This window comes from Cottoperca gobio, chromosome 3, assembly GCF_900634415.1.
Source record: "Cottoperca gobio chromosome 3, fCotGob3.1, whole genome shotgun sequence".
NCBI classification, from domain to species: Eukaryota; Metazoa; Chordata; class Actinopteri; order Perciformes; family Bovichtidae; genus Cottoperca; species Cottoperca gobio.
In genome coordinates this window covers 5257839-5277731 of record NC_041357.1, presented here as the reverse complement: position 1 = coordinate 5277731, position 19893 = coordinate 5257839, and the positions used below count along the sequence as shown (strand labels likewise).

Sequence of the window (19893 nt, the reverse complement as noted above, 5' to 3'; positions counted from 1 at the left end):
TCACAATCTCTTCCCCCTCTTACTCACTCAACAGTCGCAAAGTATTTTCTTTTCTATCCAGCTGGGTCTATAGCTCTCCCTAATCCAATCCCCCTATCCAATTCTTTGCAGACCCCTTCTCCACACAGATATCCCTCGTCCACCAGGCGACCTGCTCACCCTTCCTTCCTAACCCTGGGTCTTGTACCATCTCGCAGTGGAGCTGCTCATTCCTATCAGTGCAGACCTGTTGGCAGGAACCCTACAGTGTTGCTATGAGAGAGAGAGAAGGGAGGGATACAGAGGGACGGAAAAGAGAAAGAGCAGAGAAAGCCAAAGACAAAGTCACAATAACAACAATTTATGTGAAGGAGGGCGCTGCTTATACAAGAACGATAGGAAATGAAATAAATAAACTGCTGGCCCAGATTCCAATTGTTGGGGAGATGTACCGAGCCGTGACATTTCCATTTTTGAGATGAAATGGTGTAAAATCCTCTAGACGCCGGGCTGGGAGAGGTCCATGAGGACCCTCCAACCCCCCCTCCCCCACCACCCCTCTCCTCTCTTTTCTCTCTTGCCCTGCAGACGCAGAGCACTTTCAAGACAGGCAGACAGCAGCTAACCACCTGGGAGCAGCCTCTCTCCTGCAGACTGAGTGGATCCCAGTCAAACTCTGACAGCCTCACGTGGAAGCGAGGAGACAGACCCTGAAATGTTCTGCCACCTGTCACTCAAATTGACAACGTGATGTGAAAAGAATTAAAAGCAAATAAAAAATGATATCCAGAGTAGTACGTGCGCGATTTTCCTGAGTGTGATGTGAGAATGTGCGCGGGTGTTTCTATGTCTGTGTTTGTGTGTGTGTCGTCTCGTTTCAACTTTGCTTTACTTTCCACATGCCGTTAAATGCCATTGGACTGACCTCAGTCTAACAGTTAAACTTTGCAGAGAGGCCGTTTGTGGCTAATAATAGAAACCAGCATACAAATTCTAAGTATATTTAATCTAAATATAAAACAAAATGCATCAGTGTGAAATAAGCTGTTTTGTGCATAAAAACAGATAACCATAAACTGCAATCAGTGAGATCATTATTATTTTTTCCCCCCAACTCATTTATGGGGCTTTGGTGCATTGATGTGGCGTCTTCGCTCTTTATTTCTCACAGATCACCTGTCAATCAAACAGTGTGGCCCTGACGTCTTCTCTGTTTGAGTTTCTGTGGCTGGCAATCTTTTGTCTTTTTAGCCCCGGTGGCTATCATTGCTCATGCTAACTACCCACTACGTGATTTTTCTTTCCCATCACATAATGCATGTCAAAGGATTTTCTCTAGGAAACGTTTACAAGATGCTGAACTGCAAGCGTAAAACCTTCAGCAACTAAATGTACAATAATATTTATTATTGAGAAATAATCTATAATCTTAAATGTAATCTTTAAATTAAGAGCATAAATATTGAATTGAATTTGATTTTGCCTGATGTTGAAACCTCAGTGGGGGGAATGGGTTCTGTGTCACAATGAGGTGCAAACTGGCGATGATTAAATCTGACAGAAAAACACTGAATAGTCAAGACGTTCTCTGTGACCTCTAGTTATGTGGATTCATGTCAATAAGAGACACTAAGTTTTCTCATTACCTGAAAGTACGCTAGTGCATTTAGCATCAAACTAAACCACAATTATATGTAGGCATTTTGTGTGTCAGGGAAATAAATGTAAAGGACTATAAAGAAAAGGCCAATTAAAAATTATTAAATTATTAAAAGTATTTGTTTATACCTCTTGTTAATTCCCCAACTTTGTTATAAATCACTGGTGTACTTTTAATGCAAACAAATCTGATTCTGCGTGACAAAAGATTGCACTGTGTTGCATTAGCATCACAGCTTTACCAATATTGGATTTGTGAGGCCAATATGGATATTTGAGGGTTTATAAAATAAAAATATATAAAAAAAACATTTCCCACAAATCTTGAGACTTTTCAACTTTTCATTAACATCAGCCTCTGTGGACACAAGTAACAATTACATGATATAAATAAATGCTTAACATTTAACAGCAGCATAAGTAGAGAAGAGTTACAAATCCAGCAAATTGAAAGTAACATCAGTCACACTGCAATTTCTATGTAAAGTTTGCAAACATTAGCCCTAAGCGAGGCTGTATAAGCAAAACTCCTGAGTGTATTTAATTGATTATCGGTGTGTTTTATCACTTATGAATACTACATTTCATTTATATTATATTATAGTTTATATATATTGAGAAATATACTTGTCACTGCACCTCTAAAGAATGAACTACGAAATGACGACACTGCCTCTGAATGAATGTTGAAGTACTTTTGGCATTCCTGTACTTTATTTATTGTTACTTATGAGCCGGCATGTACTCTCGTACTAATATACAGTATACTGTATGTCACTGTGTGAATGACAGGCCTAAAGGTTAAACAGCCAAAAAGGTTTCTGCGTAATGTGTGTTTTTTCACACCTATGTATGTGTGCACAGCTGCGTTTTTATCTCCGTTAGAGTGTGAATGTGTGTAAGTGACAGAGTGCCTGTACAAGTTGGAGGTGAAGAGGTAAACAAAAATAAGAAAAGAGAACAAATGCCTTTCTTTCTTTTTTTCCTGCAGAGAAAGAAATGCCTCTGTGACATTCCTGCTTGTTATTAGGTCAGTCATTCCACTGGGAGAACCACAGATGTACAACTAATTATTGTCCGTCCCCTGAATGCTGACCAGTTGTGTTTTAAAACTGCATTTTATTCAGGTTTATCCAGGAAGGTGATTTTCCTGGAGAGTCTAAAGTAAATCATAAATAACAAAATATCAAGTCCTGTGGAATAGGCCTTCTTGACATTAAATTTCCATACATTTCAAAACCATCCAGTTTACATGAGTGCTTGTATTACCATATGCATCATGTTAGCTGTCAGCTGTGCTCAGACAACATAAGGATGCCTGCAGTAAGAAACAAGCTTTACAGAATTCCATTACAATTTCCCAATAAAAGAAACGAAGGAGGATAAAAAAACAAAGATTGTCAACCAAACTTGTTTAAAATCCAGAACAGATTTTGCCAATGCTTGTCGCAGTATCAATATTATGGACTAAAATACAGTCGCAGCCATTCTATGAAATAGCAGTTTGTGTCAGACAGACACAGTGACTGCCAGATGTCACATTGCTTTTTATTTGTGATCAGTCAGGTAGAAAACGACAGAGCACAGACTCCAGAGAGAAGCAATACTGAGGGAGTATTTCATGGAGTGCACCTAAAATGTTGTTGGTTGGATGCATTAAGTACAGCTAAGGGCTTGTTTGTCTCCTGAGTGCAGAGGACATGGCAGCCCACCAGAGCACTCGCCCCTAAGTGGTTTAGACTCAGACCGGTTGAGTCCGGTCCAGCTGGAGGCTGGATTGAGACGGAGAGCGATTCTCATCAGAAACTCGTTCGGATGGTGGTTAGGAGGAACTGCTGCCACTCCTAGATCCACCTTAACTAACTGCAGCTTTGTTTTTGAGAGCGCCTTCTCTTTAAAAAGTTAAAGAATAAGAAGGAGGATTAAAATTCTATGCTGAAGTATAATTTACGGGTTAATCAAGTGTAAAGATTAACATGTTTCTACAATAACAGTTGTGTCCATGTATGTTCCCTTCACCATGTTTTGTCACATCACCTAAATAAAGACCAAAAGACTATATATTTTAAGAACTGCAACGATTCGTAGATTTTTGATTAGTCGATTGGTACAAAAACGGCAATTCCCACACCTTTGTAAACATCAAATTCAAGGACTTTTCAAGGACTTTCCAGGCCCCATTCCGCTTAAATTCAAGGAACCAATACGGCATAGTTTGAGATCAAGGTTGATCACCGCTGCACTTTCTCGACGTGGGTGGAGCCTGAAACAATAAGTGAGTCACACATGCAGACAGCAGAACATAGCCTGTTACGTTAAGTAAAAAACAACAACTTCAGTTTCTATTCTTGCAGAATTTATCTACATTCAAGCACTTTCAATGACCCATGATCTTTTTCAAAAACTTTCAAGTCTTTGATATTTTCTCTCAAATTCACAAACTTTCAAGGATTTCAAGGACCCTTGGGAACCATGGGAAAATAACCAACAGCTGATCATTTAAGTCCTTTCTTAATCAAAAACTCAAAAAACTCTCTGTTTTCTGCTACTCCATTGCCACGATTTACTGATTTGACATGTTATATAATTATAAACTGAATATAGCTACAGCTTTGGGCTGCTGGTTGGATAAAGCGAGACATTTGAAGATGCCACCTTTCACAGTTTTCTGATGCTTTATAGACCAAATGATCAATCGATTAATCATGGATAATCATGATTATGGAAATAATTGTTAATTGCAGCCCTTCATGCACTGCAAACAAACTAAATCTAATTGTTAGGCTTATTGTCTGGTGAGGCTTTTGTCCAGATTTTCTATTAGTTAGAACATCCTGCTGATCATGTAAGAGGCATTACTGAGGCTACAACCTTCTGTTAGCCAGCATATCTGGAAGGATTAATATCTACTGTAATCATTCTATCAGCGCAAAGCTCCGAGTTATAGGCTCGTACGAATGCAAAGTAAAATCAAATGGTGTTTGGTGAGGGTGAGGCATCATATTAAGCCCTCTGTAACAATAGTTTGTTTCATCTCATCCCCACAAAGAAAACACTAGACATCTGTGATAGATCACGCTCATGTTGAACATTTGTTCAAATAAAAATGTACGTTTTGGACGTCAAAGACAATTACATGTTGAGGCAAAGCGATTTGTTGTGACAAAATGCAAACTGGCACAAAAATGTCTGGTTGTGTGTAATCTTTGAGCAGTTACTTCCTCCCGCTGATCAGTGGCTTTACAGGATTTGACAGATGATTAATGCAGGATTCCATTAGCCACTTACAACTTCCTCTTCTTTCTCTCGGAAAATGGAAAGTTTGATAACGAGCTGTGTTAAAAACAAAATGCAACAGTTCTTGAGAATTATTTTTGTACGGCTCTATTCTGACTGCAGTGACATGTTTTGGGGGCCTGACAGTCACACAAAGCCCTTGAGCAACAATCCGTTGTCCTGGCTTTTCCACAAAATTGTAAAATTGGTGATTAAAAGATTAATGAACACAGTGAGTATAAGTGAATGACTTCAGGACAAATAAAAAATAAAGAAAGACATAACTAGACTGCTAAAAAGGCAAGTGACTTAGTGCAGTGGTTCTCAACCTTTTGGCGTCGTGACCCCCCAGAATAATTCTGGTTGGTGTTTGTGAGCCCCCCATGCAAACACTTTGCCATAGGGTTACTGTAAGCCCCACTGCTAAGCACACATTATATTAATGGTAAAGGCCATGTAATGTAAAGCCATTTCTAAAACATTTATTTTATTTATCTGGCGACCCCAGAAATGATCATGCAACCTTTTGGGGGTCCTGACCCCCAGGTTGAGAACCACTGACGTCACAAAGATGGCACCTTATGACTTAGTTCACACTGCATCATGCTCAAAAAATGTAATATTTAAGTGCCAAGACAGGATGTTGATAAGTGGACAGTGTCACAGCAGCAAATGTTTGAAGAGATCATGTCAGCAGGGTGCTGCCATCTCACACTCATTCATTATTTAGTCACTTTGTCTTTCAATAATGGTCCACCGAAGGAGGCGAAGAACAAGAAAGTGCTGCACATAATTGATATTTACATGTATGATATCATGTGTGGCATTTCCGTTTCTTTTTCGTTCTGACTTTGTCTCCCTCCCCCAACGCCTCATACACACACACACACACACACACACACACACACACACACACACACACACACACACACACACAAATTAATTTGCCATAAAGAGACAATACACACAAAGAACACATTAAAGATTTTCTTAGATCTTCTATAGATAATATTGTGAATTATTTTGGCCATGATAATCGTGTAGTGTAAATCTGATATTGTGACAGCCCTAGTTGGACAAAAGACATACAAAGACACCACCAGGACATAATTCCAAAGAAATATTTTGAGATGTTTAAATTTAATGATACATTGGAACTTATATACACTAAAGATGTAAAAAAAAACAAAAATAACTAATTTGTCATAATAGCCCTGTCTGTGTCTGTGACTGTATCCTTTTTTATTACCTAAACACCTAAACAAATACCAAAAGGCTATTTATGCACTTAGAACTTAGTTGATCAATCGAGTAGTCCATCCGCAGCCATTTTGACAATTGATTAATTATTTACTTTTACTAATTTACTAAACTAGCCTCTGTACCTTCCTTTAACAACCTTGGAGGCACTATGAGAGGAAATAATGACAGAGAGAAGCAAAATATGTCATTACACATGAAATATACTTCTCTTTTTACCATTGGAGGGACATCATGCAACCTCAGGACTCAATACCCCATGGCAATCTCATCACTAAACATGAGGATGCCACCAGAAAAGTGGAAAAAAAAAAGAATAAGTTGAATGAACCAACTCTGCTCTATAGCCTCAGCCAATCTATGAAACCCAGACTGCTCTCTGCTCGCCATGCAATTACCCACAACCTGTTGAGTGTTGTCCCGGGAATGCGGTCAGCAAGTCGCTGGAGAATTAATGAAATGCCAAGATGGAGGCAGAGAAATTGCCTGTATAACCTATCCTCAAGGTGCCCTTGTGGTATTTCCAAGAATAAGTCACACAAGTGCCGGTCAAAGATTGAAAGTGAAAGTTGTGCTGCCTTCAACTCATAATCTACTTTTTTTCTATATCTGTGGAAATGAGAGAAATCATTGGGTTGGGTTCCTGCTGCCGAAGACACTACTACAGTCTCCAAAGGTCAGAGGCATGAAGGGATTTAATTGCATGCCTCTCTGTCAAGCCTTTTATTAAAACAACTCACTACAGTCTGAAAGGCTCATCATTAACCTATAGGCTACTTCCCATCACTTCTTAAAGTAACACTTAAGAGTTTTTTCCCCCTCATGTTCTTTTTAGCGCCTTCAGATTGCTTTTAGCTTGGAAAGGCGCTTTACAAATACAATTTATTATTATTATTATTATTTTTACTGTATTGTTCTAGTCAGTCAATAGCGAATGATTAAGCAGTAAAAGTTAAGCTCACTGTAAACTGCACACCTGTTTTGAATGTTATCAACCCATTGAATGGTCTTTGTCAGATTGTATTACTACCATTCGAATGGTTCAGTTGGAGCAAAATGGGAAAAGTGCATCAACCTGCACGTTGTGAAAGTGAAAGATAAACTTAATGTAGTTTTAAACACTTGCTTAACCTTTTGAATTAAACTTGTTTTAGGTTCAGCCAACAAAAGTACAGGTTTAGGAAAATATCATGGTTTTAGTTTAAATAAGTAGGTTTGTTACGTAATGTAACTTGAAGTAAACTAATGTGTTAAGCCTTGGCTTCACACGATTATCAGTCCTCATCAAATTCCTCTTGATACTACGGTACCTGACTTCCTTCTTTGCTCATAATTACTCAACCACTCAAGGTAGGCATCGTCGTGCATTTGTACCGATTATCAGCTATGTGAATAGATGACAACAGCCTTCTGAATCTGCTAGTAAGTGTAGCAGGCCTCTTCCACCGAAAAATGACCATTGGCTGATAACATCTGAAGCTGGTGCAACTGCATTCACTCTCTTACCTGACAAGGCTCCCAGAAGAGTCTGGATCCCTGGCTGTGACTGTCCCTATGACCGTGTTGATGGGGGCATTCTCATTCACTTCCAGCAAGTACACAGGTTTGAAGAAAACCGGAGGTTCATCGGAGTCTTCCACCACGATCTTTACTGTAGCCGTGTCCTTAAAGGGCCCACCACTGTTGGGCTCGGCGCGAATGTTGGTGGCTTCAACTTTCATGGTGTAGGCTCTCTTGCTCTCAAAGTCTATAGCCTGTAGGGGGGACAAAGAGGGGACAAAGAGAGAGCAGAAGTATTACCGTGCTTCAGGACCTGTCTAAATCACACATGTACAATCCAGTGGTACATTTACTCAAGTACGGTAAGTGTGAGGTTCTTACACTTTATTTGAATATTTTTATGTCATGCTACTTTATACTTCTACTCCACTACATTGAGAAAACTAAATATGTACATATACTCTTCAGCATTGGTCTGACAGCTGGACAGATTTGCATTCAAAATATATCGTATGAGCTACTTATAAAACATTACGCATGCATCAGTTTAACAACTGAAGTTCAGTTAACGCTATTAAGTTACATTGTGGGAAACGTGGGATTTAATGTTTTTTAGAGCTTGAGTCATATTGACTACAACAAGGGATCTTTCTGTTGCTTAGATTTGTACCATTGTTTAAGTCTTTTGAGTCCTCTGACTCTAAGCCTAACTTAAAGCCCCTATGTGAGTTTAACATTTCTAAATGTGGCGCCCCCCCAGTGGTAGTATCCAAAAGGATACCGGGGCAGACTACAATATATGCTGCTACCCCTTTCCTGAGCCAAACTGAGCTGAGAGAGCAGACAAACAAATTTCCCAGTTTTCTATTAAAATAATCATGACATCTTAATCATTGAAAAGAAGTTGTAACAACATAAACATTACACACACGGGGGGCTTAAATCTGAAGAGATAGAGTTTGTGAGTGACTGTGATAATGTCTGTGGTATCCGTTTATTGCAGCAAACTGAATTTATTTGATCATTATTTTGATTTCATTTAAAAAAAGAGTTCAGAGTTGCGCAACCTGAAAATATTTCCTAGTTTTTATAGGCATGAAAGAAAACAAATCTCCCTGCTAATGCTCTCAGTGAAAGCAGATTATTAGAGCTTTCATAAATTCAAGACTATCAAGTAAAAGGTGTACGTTTCCAAAGATAAATAAAAACAGCTTGTACAGGACGTGTCATTCTGAGACTTACATATCTGTTTAATCGCTACTTTCAATTGATATGCTGTATTTCCTTTACAGATGGCTCGCCATTAATATTTAAAAGAAAGCAGAGTCACAATTTTAGTCTCTTGGCATCTCCGAGGACACCTCAGAATGTCACAATTTCATTCGGAATCACCTCTGGTTGCTCTCGTACTACGAGAATAATGGGATCAAGTCACTTCCACGCTCCATAACCGGGATTTATAGGGAAATCAAAACTGGGCCTTGCCGCTTGAGGGGATAGGAGCTAGTTTGGGGAGAGAGAAGGACTAAGAGGAGAGATGAACACAACGGGAAATGTATTCAGTTAGAGAAAAAGGGAGAGACCAAGAGGAATTGTCCCTAAGGTCAGACAGGGCCAGTGCGGAGAGCTCTAGGGTGCACAGGGGGAAGGTGGGGTGTCTGAGGGTACAGCTGTGAGACAGTAGCAGCAGTCAAGGGGACGGGGGAGGCAACCTCAGGCTTTGATTTCCCCACTCCTACACTCCTGCCATCAGGGCAGTAGTAGACAGAAAAAGCCCCCAAAGCTTCTCCGAGCCCCGCTCCTCTATGGTCGAAGAAGCTATTTGGAACACTTTCATTATTAACCTTCCCTTCATCTCCTCCTCACCCAACCCTCCCTCCTTTCCTTCCTTTTCTCTCTCTGATCTTGCCATCTATGCTGAGAAAGTACATAGTGTGGCTGGACCTCGAGCCAATGGATTACACTTAAATTCAGAGGGCAGTGCAGAGTAAGAGCCTGTATGAGACTGTGGCAGGATAGTCAAAATGGATAGAGGGGAAAGGCCAATGTTTTAATATGGATTATTATTCGAAAGTCATGTACTGATACAAACATTGGTTTAACTGGTTGGTGACCAGCAGAGGTGAAACTAACTGGCACTTTACTGTAATGTAATGATTTTTCTACAGTATGTAATTTTTAAACTGGGGACTACGGTCACATCTGAATATTGTAATTGTATCCATTTCATTGCTTACTGATAGGAAGCAACACTGTGCATGGGGTACAGGAAATTGTACATCATTCAGTTATCCATTCTCAAAATTATAGCTGCCTCATCTCAGGAAACATATGGGACAGGACATCAAATCGCACTGCTTTATTTAAGCTGTATTTTTACCCTGCTGAAATACTGCCGATTGTGTTGCAAGCAGTTGCCTAAACATACAACAGACACGGAGCAACATTACCACCCAAGTGATGTGGTCCAACATTCACTCTCCTTTTAGTCTCTCTCGCTGAGGCTGTGGGCCGTAAAACAATGAACTAAAACACTCTAAAACACTCAACGGCTGAGGGGAAATTCAGAGTTGAATGCTAAATCCCTGCCGGTTTGTCACTATGAGGGACCCCTTTCACATTACACATAGTACTTTTGATCAATTGTTAATAATAGAAAAGGTCACTCAGCAGATGTCCTCCAGGTGTGTCTCCCTCTCCCTTCTCAAACAAAGAAGAGTTGAATCTCATTCAATTGTCCCTCCCAGCTCCCTTACAGACAAGATGGGAGTTTATTCATCTTGTATTGTGCCTGACTTTAGTGGATCATAACATATCGGGTATGGAATTAATCTGCAGATGCGCCGGTTTAAAACATGACCAAACTTACTTCTATGGATGTCTGTTTTTGAGCCATGACAAATGCCAAAATGTGGCCTGCAACAGACTGGTTGAGGCTTGTCAGAAATGCTTTTTGCTACTGAAGCAGTTGATCACTTACGGCTCAACTGGCCCATTGAGAGGAGTAAGGAGTGATCAGTCAATGGCGGCACAAAGAAATAGCCAATAAAGACGTTTTTTATTTAATTTGTGAATCACGGAAATCACAAGAGTTCCTTGAGCATAAAGTAATAAATGAGCACAAAACCGATTATGCTAATGATTCTTGTAGTATGCTAGATTAGCCGCTGACAGACAGAACAACAGACAGATACACACATGCACACACACACAACCAAACACAGATAATAACAATATTGATAAATGTTGCATTAAAAGTATCCTAAAAGATTTTTTTGTGAGCTGCTTTTCACATTTTAGCAACAAGCAAAAAGTAATTTAGCAAATTACTCCACATTAAATTCCAGGGAAATTGACTTCCCCCTTATCAAAAGTAATATTCCCACTTGACAGCATGTAAAAACAACTCTTTATTTTTGTTTCCAGTGTCCTGACAGAGAAGGGAAAGGGACTCTCACGGTTGCTGGCATATTTAATTACATGGTGGTCTAAGCAAAACACAGTGGAAAACAGCTTCTCTGATTAGCCTAGTTAAGTTTGATTCATTATTTTCAATAACAATTACAAAATCAAAAAAAGGCTACCCTTTTAAATATTGCATGATATCCTACCCATGGAATCAGAACACAAGTCATATTCTGACCCGTTCAAATGATTAATTCAATAAACGCACACACAGCGCTTTGAATGAGTAATCCAGGGAGAGCCACTTTGATTTTTATTAGTATGCATACGGTTGTACAGTTACTGTTGAGATTCATGAGAGCAAAAGGAAAGCAGTGGAGCTATGTACCAGACATTTTCAAGAGTCAAGGTTGCATAGCCACTTGCTTACTGCGTGTCCCTGGAAGAAAATAGGCTTTACTGAATGAGGCTAAATTTATAAATTGGGGACAGCAGACTTACACTCAGCAACAAAGAGACAGTCTAGTTGCTCCTGTGTTAAAAACGTAAGCATTAGCATTAAATCAGTATGTACAAACAGGCCATTTAGAGACTTCAAAGTTCAGCGTTGGCTGCAGGGGTGAAAGCTCAGCATCCCACAAGCATCCCTCGACAGGCCTGGGGGCTGGCAGATAAAAAGCTTAAAAACCCAAACAGCAAAGAATATCTCTCCTGGCTTGTGCCTCTCTAGCCTCAGTGAGATCAATATGTTTTAACCTTGCCGCAAAGGATGTGTAATAATCTGAATTTTACGTTAGATGGCAGTTCATAGACTCGTACAGCTGTTGACGGGGACAGGGTGTGTTGGTGAAAGAGTTACACTGACTCCTTTCTTATGTCACCCTGGTTTGAGGATAATTCTGGTGAGGACATATAACAAAAGAGCAAAAGCGTAACAATTACTTATTTTAACTCATCTCAACCTGAGATGCTGCCGTCTGGAGAGATGCGAAAACAGTAATTGTGCAAATGCCTTGCTACCTTTCCGAACATATTATCATCTATTTTGCTGTAGTGATGTCGGCAACCAACTGGAGTCCTCAGAGTGAAAGCTGAGCAGGCACTGAGCGAGGCTCTCTCCGCGGGACATGGAAGTGGAGGTTGCATAAAAGACTAACACATTTGACATTTGCTTTGTCAACAGTTGGCGATTTTATTACTTTGTGTTGAGTTTGTTCTCCAGCACTGATGTTTTCTTTAGTGGCAGTGAATTGTAGTCCCATCAGATTGCTTTAACTCTTATACATTCCGCCTCCCACACAGTTCATTGTTTACACTTTGACAAAGTCACACCACATGTCCTTGGGGTAATGTCATTTTACATCACAACACAATGGCATTCCGCATTTGAGTGATGTATAGCTTTTCTCTCCAGACGCCGAACCAACCATGACTCAAGACTTAAGAACGCCCATCCATCAATCACATATGATTCAATATATGCAAACATCCTCTCTAGCTTCTATAGACCACAATATAGAATGTATACATATATAAACAGCTTTGGTGTCTTTGATACCAAAACCTTGGTTTGATTCTCCCCAGATGCCCTTGAGATACAGCTGCATCTAAACGTGCTTGCGGGTCAAAGTGTTATTAACGCATTGCGGTTTTTAAATATGGGATTGGGTGCTCTACATGTCTACAGAAAAGCTATTATATCCAGGCTCAATCGGCTTTTATCCTGGAGGAAATATTCATACTGCATTTGTACTACATATATCGAAACTTATTACACTTTGAAATTGTGTGAGATCCTGGGATAATTATTCTATCAGCAGCAAAGCATATGTCTTGGCCGTACTTCAAAATTAGCTGATGGATACAATGCTATTGATGTGAACACTTCACAGACATCACACGCCATTATACGCTAATGTGTTTGCCTCAAGGTTAGAAATTTAGGTTTTGTGACAGGAATGTCGCTAGCTTGCTTTCCTCAGGACCATGGGAATATCTTGAACACATTTAATGAGCATTGTATTTTCTTCTCTTAACAGCTACTGCTAATGTTCCCTTAAGCAAGGCAATTAACCAGCAACTGCTTCACTGACGTTGCTTTGAGGCCAGCGGTAGAAGAGTGCAGCTATCACATGTGGATGTGTTAGCATCGCAAAGAACAACAAGCAACCTGTTGTTGTCCATCTGCTCTTATGGTCATGGTTATGTAGGTGTCAGCTAAACTGAAGTTAACGAGGGCTGAACCAATTTACAATATGTGCCATGAGCTAAGACACCTACAGCTAGACAGGCAAGACTGTAATGTGTAAATGAGATCTTGTCTGAAAAAAAGCAATTCAGACCTGTTAGTTTCCCCAGATGTGCTATATTTGCTTGGATGTCCACACACACAGAAAATGCAGGTAGATAGCTCATTCTTTATTTAAGCCCTTGGCTCGATGTAGCTCCCGTAGGTAAATAACTACCTTTCCGGCTAACGTTGCACCTTGTAGCTGCTACATCCTGCACAGTTACAGCTAACTAATCTGTATTAGACAGTGCATGACCCTGTTGTGTTTGCCTGTCAGTGAGAGACTTGAAAGCATGAGGAGTTGACTTCAGCCATTTCCAGATGGTTTCAAGGTCTTACCTTTTTCAGTCGAAGAATCCCTTCTTGTGTCTGTGCATCCGTGACAATCTCGAACATGCCCTGTTCATCCCCCTCGATGATGCTATATGTTGACTTGGAATTCTCGCCGATGTCTCTATCATTTGCTTTCACCTTGCCGCCCATCTTCCCTATCGGTAGGTCTTCAGGGATCACAAACTCATACAAACCTGTTGAGGAACACACATAGCTTTTTGTGTTCCAGAAATGTTGATCAAATTTAACAGAATTATGGAAGCATATTAAAGTACTGCATCATCATTAGACTTAACAGCAGTTAGAAATGGATTCGGGTTGATGAAATTTACAAAATAACATTTATTTTTCCTAATTATGACCAATCAGAGAAATACTCATTTAGAGCGGCAGTGATTTGTTTCTCCTCTTAATTCAATTTGGGACATTTAAGATCATGAAGTTACTCACTTTTAGAGAACTTTGGCGGATTGTCGTTGACGTCCGTTAGCGTGACGGTGACCGTCGTGGTTCCAGACAAGCCCCCCATGTGACCTCCCATGTCCTTAGCTTGAATGACCACCAGGTACTCCTCTCTCATCTCCCGATCCATCCCATGGAGAGCAATTTTTATGGTTGCTGGAGGTGGAAACAGTTCATAACACATTAATGCAATTATAAACATGACTGATATACTCTGCACATCATTTTAACGATGCTCATGCGAGCATGCACAAGCACGTAGATGAAAAAGCGAGACATATGTACTGTAACCTTTACGCCCAACTTACTTCCCAGTTTGTAGGTTGCATTATTTTCAACCATGACTGTAAAAAAAATCCCTATATGTTTCTTCTAGGTCTGTGCATGACAAGGTGGTCATGACTGAGCCAGTCCAAGAATCAGCTGTGTTTGTTTTCCCAATGTGCTGTTCCGCCGTCTGCAGTCATTTGTATTCTGATTGAGTGTGAATTATGCTGTCTGTCTTGTATAATCTTGAATATTGTATGCAGAATGAACCTTATTGACTCAGCCACGGCACTGAATATAAAAAGGGCTCAGCACCGGCATATACGGATAATCCACTCAGGAAACAGAGGCCCGCAGGATCATCAAATGAATATAAAACCCCTCATAAAAGCCAGGCTTTGGCATGACACCCTGCCTTGGTCCTGAGCTGCCTCAGACAATGAGAATATACTTTGCTATGATGGAAAACGTGGGAGGGGTCAGGATTTTGTCTGTGCCTGCATTTTCAATTCTTGTATAAGATTTTCCTTTGAGATGTAGCACAATTTCAGGGTCACTTTTGCTCTTTGAGGTCACACACGGCACTGATGATCTAAATATTTAGAGAGTGTGAAGGACAAGAGTTGGACCTTTTTAAGCAAAGATGCCTTAATCTCGGCAGCAAGACTGCATTGGAGAAGGATCATTTCATAACTTCATAACCCACATACAACAAGATTTATTTACTATTGTGTGAACTTATTACACCCTAATATGTGTAAAGTATTAAAGTGGCAACTATTTCAATTATTTCCGTTATATATGCGATATGGTCTATGCATTGACACATTATTGTGTTTGCCAAAAAAGTAATTCACTGTTTTACAAAGAACATGTTTTTCTACATAGTGATGTTACTAATGTTTGGAGACCCTGTTGGAGATAACTGTTTTTAAACTCCAAGAACGCCACAATAAATACATAAGAACCTACATTGTATTCAATGTGTCATTTTCTGTAGAGGATTTCTGAATCATGTCATCAGTTTAAAGTTAAGTTGTTCAACCAATGAACACATTCAAAGTCATTTAATATTAAGTTGATGATATGATTCTTGAACAGATTCATATTTTCTTTTTCCTGAGGATGCTCAACTTATGAACACAAGTTCTCTTGTATTATGTTGTGTTGCATACATACTGTATATATATGCTGGCACTAGTGGCATAGCATTGTTAATTGCAGTAATGTATCCAACATTGAACTATATTATTCAAAAGAATGAATGAATGTCCTAATGTTTATGTTTCAAAAGGCTTGTTAGCACAAGTATAGTTCAGTATATCTTTATTTTTTATGTGTTTTATTGTTACTATAATAATACTAATCATAATAATGTTATTTAATAGAGCAAGGCAATAGACAATAGACCATGTGCTCAGTTTCCCATTCAGTAAATCCAAAGGACCTCAAGGTGCTCTTAAAGAAGAAAATAATATATACATTTTAGCACTCTTAAGCTGAAACATCATACAGTACGCAGTGTATCATCTCAGTTGTCTTTGTAAATGTGCATTGAACGCACAAAAAGATGTCTGTAGGACGTAGTGAACAACAAATAGGTCGCCTTCTTTAACCATTAACATGTCCAATTCAAGACAGGATTTGAATAGAACTTATTATTTCTTATATATGAATAATCAAACAAAAATGGGTGAATGTTTGGTTTCCTAAAGCAACATTTATACTCTCCATGCTGTATTATGTCACGGGTCTCAGAAGGGAAAATACGCTTTGACTGGTATCGACAAGGTAGACCCACCTACTCTATAGTCATGCAAACAAATTAACCCATGAATAAAAAAAGCAACACAAACAAGTCACTTGTACTCCCTCTTCCACGCACACGCACACACACACACACACACACACACACACGCACACACACACACACACACACACACACACACACACACACACACACACACACACTTCAGTCATCATGCTAGAAGCAACACTCTCATCTCTGTTGATCATCGTTAATTATTCAAATTAATTCCTAATCACTGAAAAGGGAGGATAGACAAACACTCATTTCCATAGATATTTGCCTCAACTTTTTTTTCTTTTTTCACCGACCATTAACCAAGTGATGAATTGGGGCATGATGTTTATTTATTTATTGAATGCTTTTCATTTCCAATGTGGTGTTGTAAGTGTCAAACGCATTCTAATGGTTGTTTTCCCCCTTACCTTTTATTTTTCATTAACATTCATTAAAACATCTGGCTCACTCGAATGAGCCATCTGCATGTGCTGCGCAATCACACAGAGCATGAATGCTAATCCTTAAATTGTCCGTTCAGTGCGCTTTCTAAAGCCACGTCCCGGCCGCAGATGCACGGAGAGTGTGACGCCTATATAGCAGTGAGGACGAGCCCAAATTCCTGTGTGTTCGTCCTAATTATGTGCATACAATTTGAGACTCCGTTTCTCCAAGCTTGTTTATTGTGCGCTGTTTTCCAAATTGTGAGCAGTCGATTTCCATCTCATTTCTTATTAATGTAATTTCACCATTATTTAATCATATTGCTTACAGACACATGTTAAAAAGTCAGCTGAAAAAGCAATTAGAGATCCAATCTGGAATCTGTTTTGAGATAACTTTATGCATCATGACGCTGCTGAAGAGTTTGCCTAGTGAAAGCAAGAAGTAATTATTATTATTATTATTATTATTATTATTATTATTATTATTATTATTATTATTATTATTATTATTATTATTATTATTATTATTATTATTTTGAATTCACAATGCAATGATGTTACACATTAGCATATGAGTACTGGCCCATTTAGCATTTAGGACAACCAATCAGTTAATTGAATCACGCAACTCAGTGATGCCCGTATGAATCTTATATTTAGTAGTTTCAAAATGAATTTTATGCAACCCATTGTTACATACAGCATGTCACTGACGATCAGTTGACCTCACTAAACCAGGACAGACATAATAGGGAGTTATGCATTTGTCTCGATGTATCCCTGATAAAAGCATACAGTACGTGTTTTTGTTCTCATAGCCGATACGTGTTGTGAAAGGCTCCACGTGGATCAGTCTTATTCAGCGGAGCCAGGATGATTGTGATTGCAATCACGTGTGAGTAATATTGTGTGTGTACAATACTTTCCATTAGTGATGTCAGTCATTGTTGTCTGAGAAGCCTGACGAAGATTTCTGCGAGATAAAAATGTTACCTTATTACATTTATTGGGAGCCACACATGGGTCTCATTTCTGTTTCGCTCAGCACATAAACTGTGGGTTTGTTTTCCTGCATTATTTTTGATGTTTTGATTAAATCTATACACTCATTTTTTTGTTATAGTGCTCACACATTGTTTTGCCCCCCTGCCTACTGTTGATGTTTTGAAACATAAGTGTGCAGCTGTAGAGGGAAACGGAGCGAGCCCGGGAGCCTGAGTTAACAGCAGCCTCATGCAGCCATAATCTACAAGCCTTTAAAAAAAACAGATGGGCTGAGTTACCTGCAGTCCTGTTGTTGTTACACTGCTTTTTAAACTATAACCAACATTGTCAGCTCCCTTTTTGGCGTACATCTGATGTTGTACCTCAAGGACTCACAGTGAAGAGATGATGGAGACATGTACACGGCGGTGAACAGCACACTCGTTCGTTGCCATTTGGTCTTCAGATAAGTGCTTATTTTAAAACGTCAAAGCCCTTTATTCTGCTTTCAGAAAATGAATGCATTTCCAACCCTAATGCACGGCAGCAGAGTGAAACTAGCTCAGGTGGGCCAGCAGGTGGGGAAGATGTTGTATCTCCGCCTGCTGGAACCTGTACAGCCTGTTGCACCTGTAGGCCGTGCACATGCACATTAAAACCACCCTCTCAGTCGCTGCAGTCACATCTGTCTTTCTTTTTCAGCACAATCCGCACAGCACACAGAGCTCTGCTGCCAGGCAATATCATCAATGCATATACACTGGGTTATAAGTAAACTATAAATATTACTGAAATACTTTACTTAAGTAATATCTCATGGTGAAAATACTCCACTGCGAGTACAAATTCTGCATTCAAAACCTTACTGAAGTAAACGTATGTGAATATTACCTGCACAACTTGCTTGAAGTATAAAAAGTGAAACTATTGATTGTGACAATTGTGCACTTCCCTGTCAGTGTTTCAATATTATTGCTGCATTAATGTGTGTGTGGCATTTTACAGCTGTAGATGTTGAAGGATGTGCTCATTTGAACTCCTTTATATACTGTTGGGTAGTTTCATCTACAGCAACGCATCATATTCTATAAGATCGTCATGTATTTGTAGCGCCGCGGTCCTGTGAGAAGCACGTGTCCCTCAGAGAAACAAGGCCTGTTCTCAGCTTTGTGACGAAGCATTTTCTACCTAATCCAAGAGGTTTTTTTGAAATACTTTATTTAGCTTAAGAAGTAGGAGAACAAAAGTACTTAGTTACAATCCACTACTGATCAGATCCTTTGTACTCCCTTATATCCTGATACTGCAGGAAGAATGAGCCTCTGGCCTTAATGCCACTTTATATACGAGCTTCTGTTGCTATACAGCAGAATTGATATTCATGTAATCAGGATGTCTTGTGGATGTTTCAACTCATGCTTAGATGTCACAGTTTACCAAGTAGCCATAATTTACACATTCAAATATTTCTATTCTGTTGTCCAGTACCTACACTGAGTGTATTTTTTGGAGTTCATATAATTCTTATAGTCATACTTATAATCTTCAAACAGCTGCTTAACGATCGATGTCTCCGTCTTCTTTTTTTCTCATTAATTTAGTAATTCTTCCCCGCTATGGAGCCCGGGAGTTGTCATTGAGGAGAAAAACAAACTCATTTGTGCATTCTGTTAAATAATTTGTGCGCACGGATTACTTAATTCTTACTCTTGATTTAATATTGTTTTTGACGTGATGAAGCTTGACTATCAAGGTCTTCCTCTCACCACCCAAACAAAGCCACAAAGCCACTCCGTAATGACAAATACACAGTAGCTGCATAAGTAACTGCTGCCTCTGAACAAAGCACAACTTAAGAATGTGAAGCTGTTTTTTACAGTAAGTTCAGGAGAGAGCGGCCCGACTCACTCATCATCAGAATGCACATAACCTCAGGTTGATCATTGCTGAGGGACGGGACGCTTATTTCTCTGCTCTGCTATATGAGAAATATTTCATTTTCTAAAATCCCGAAATGTCCTGTACCATCAATTTCCATACAGTAGTAATGACCATAACTTTAATACTAGGCAACGTGCTGTTATGTTCAGAGGTATGGAAAAATGGAATGAGTTGCCATCACACATTACACATGTTTAAGTACGTTTGTTATTCCATATCTGTTTCACATTTTGATGTAATGTTTACTTGACTTGACCCCAGGAAGAGTAGTTGCTAAATTGATCGTG

General features: G+C 39.4%; 1 protein-coding gene across 1 annotated transcript in view; it reads right to left on the bottom strand.

Moving 5' to 3' along the window:
• Positions 1-19893, bottom strand: part of cdh8 (cadherin 8) — a 95636-nt gene that overhangs the window by 11858 nt on the left and 63885 nt on the right. The window contains 3 exon segments of the mRNA XM_029461690.1: positions 7681-7928; positions 13709-13896; positions 14153-14320. Of these exon segments, the coding sequence (XP_029317550.1) occupies positions 7681-7928; positions 13709-13896; positions 14153-14320 (604 nt within the window).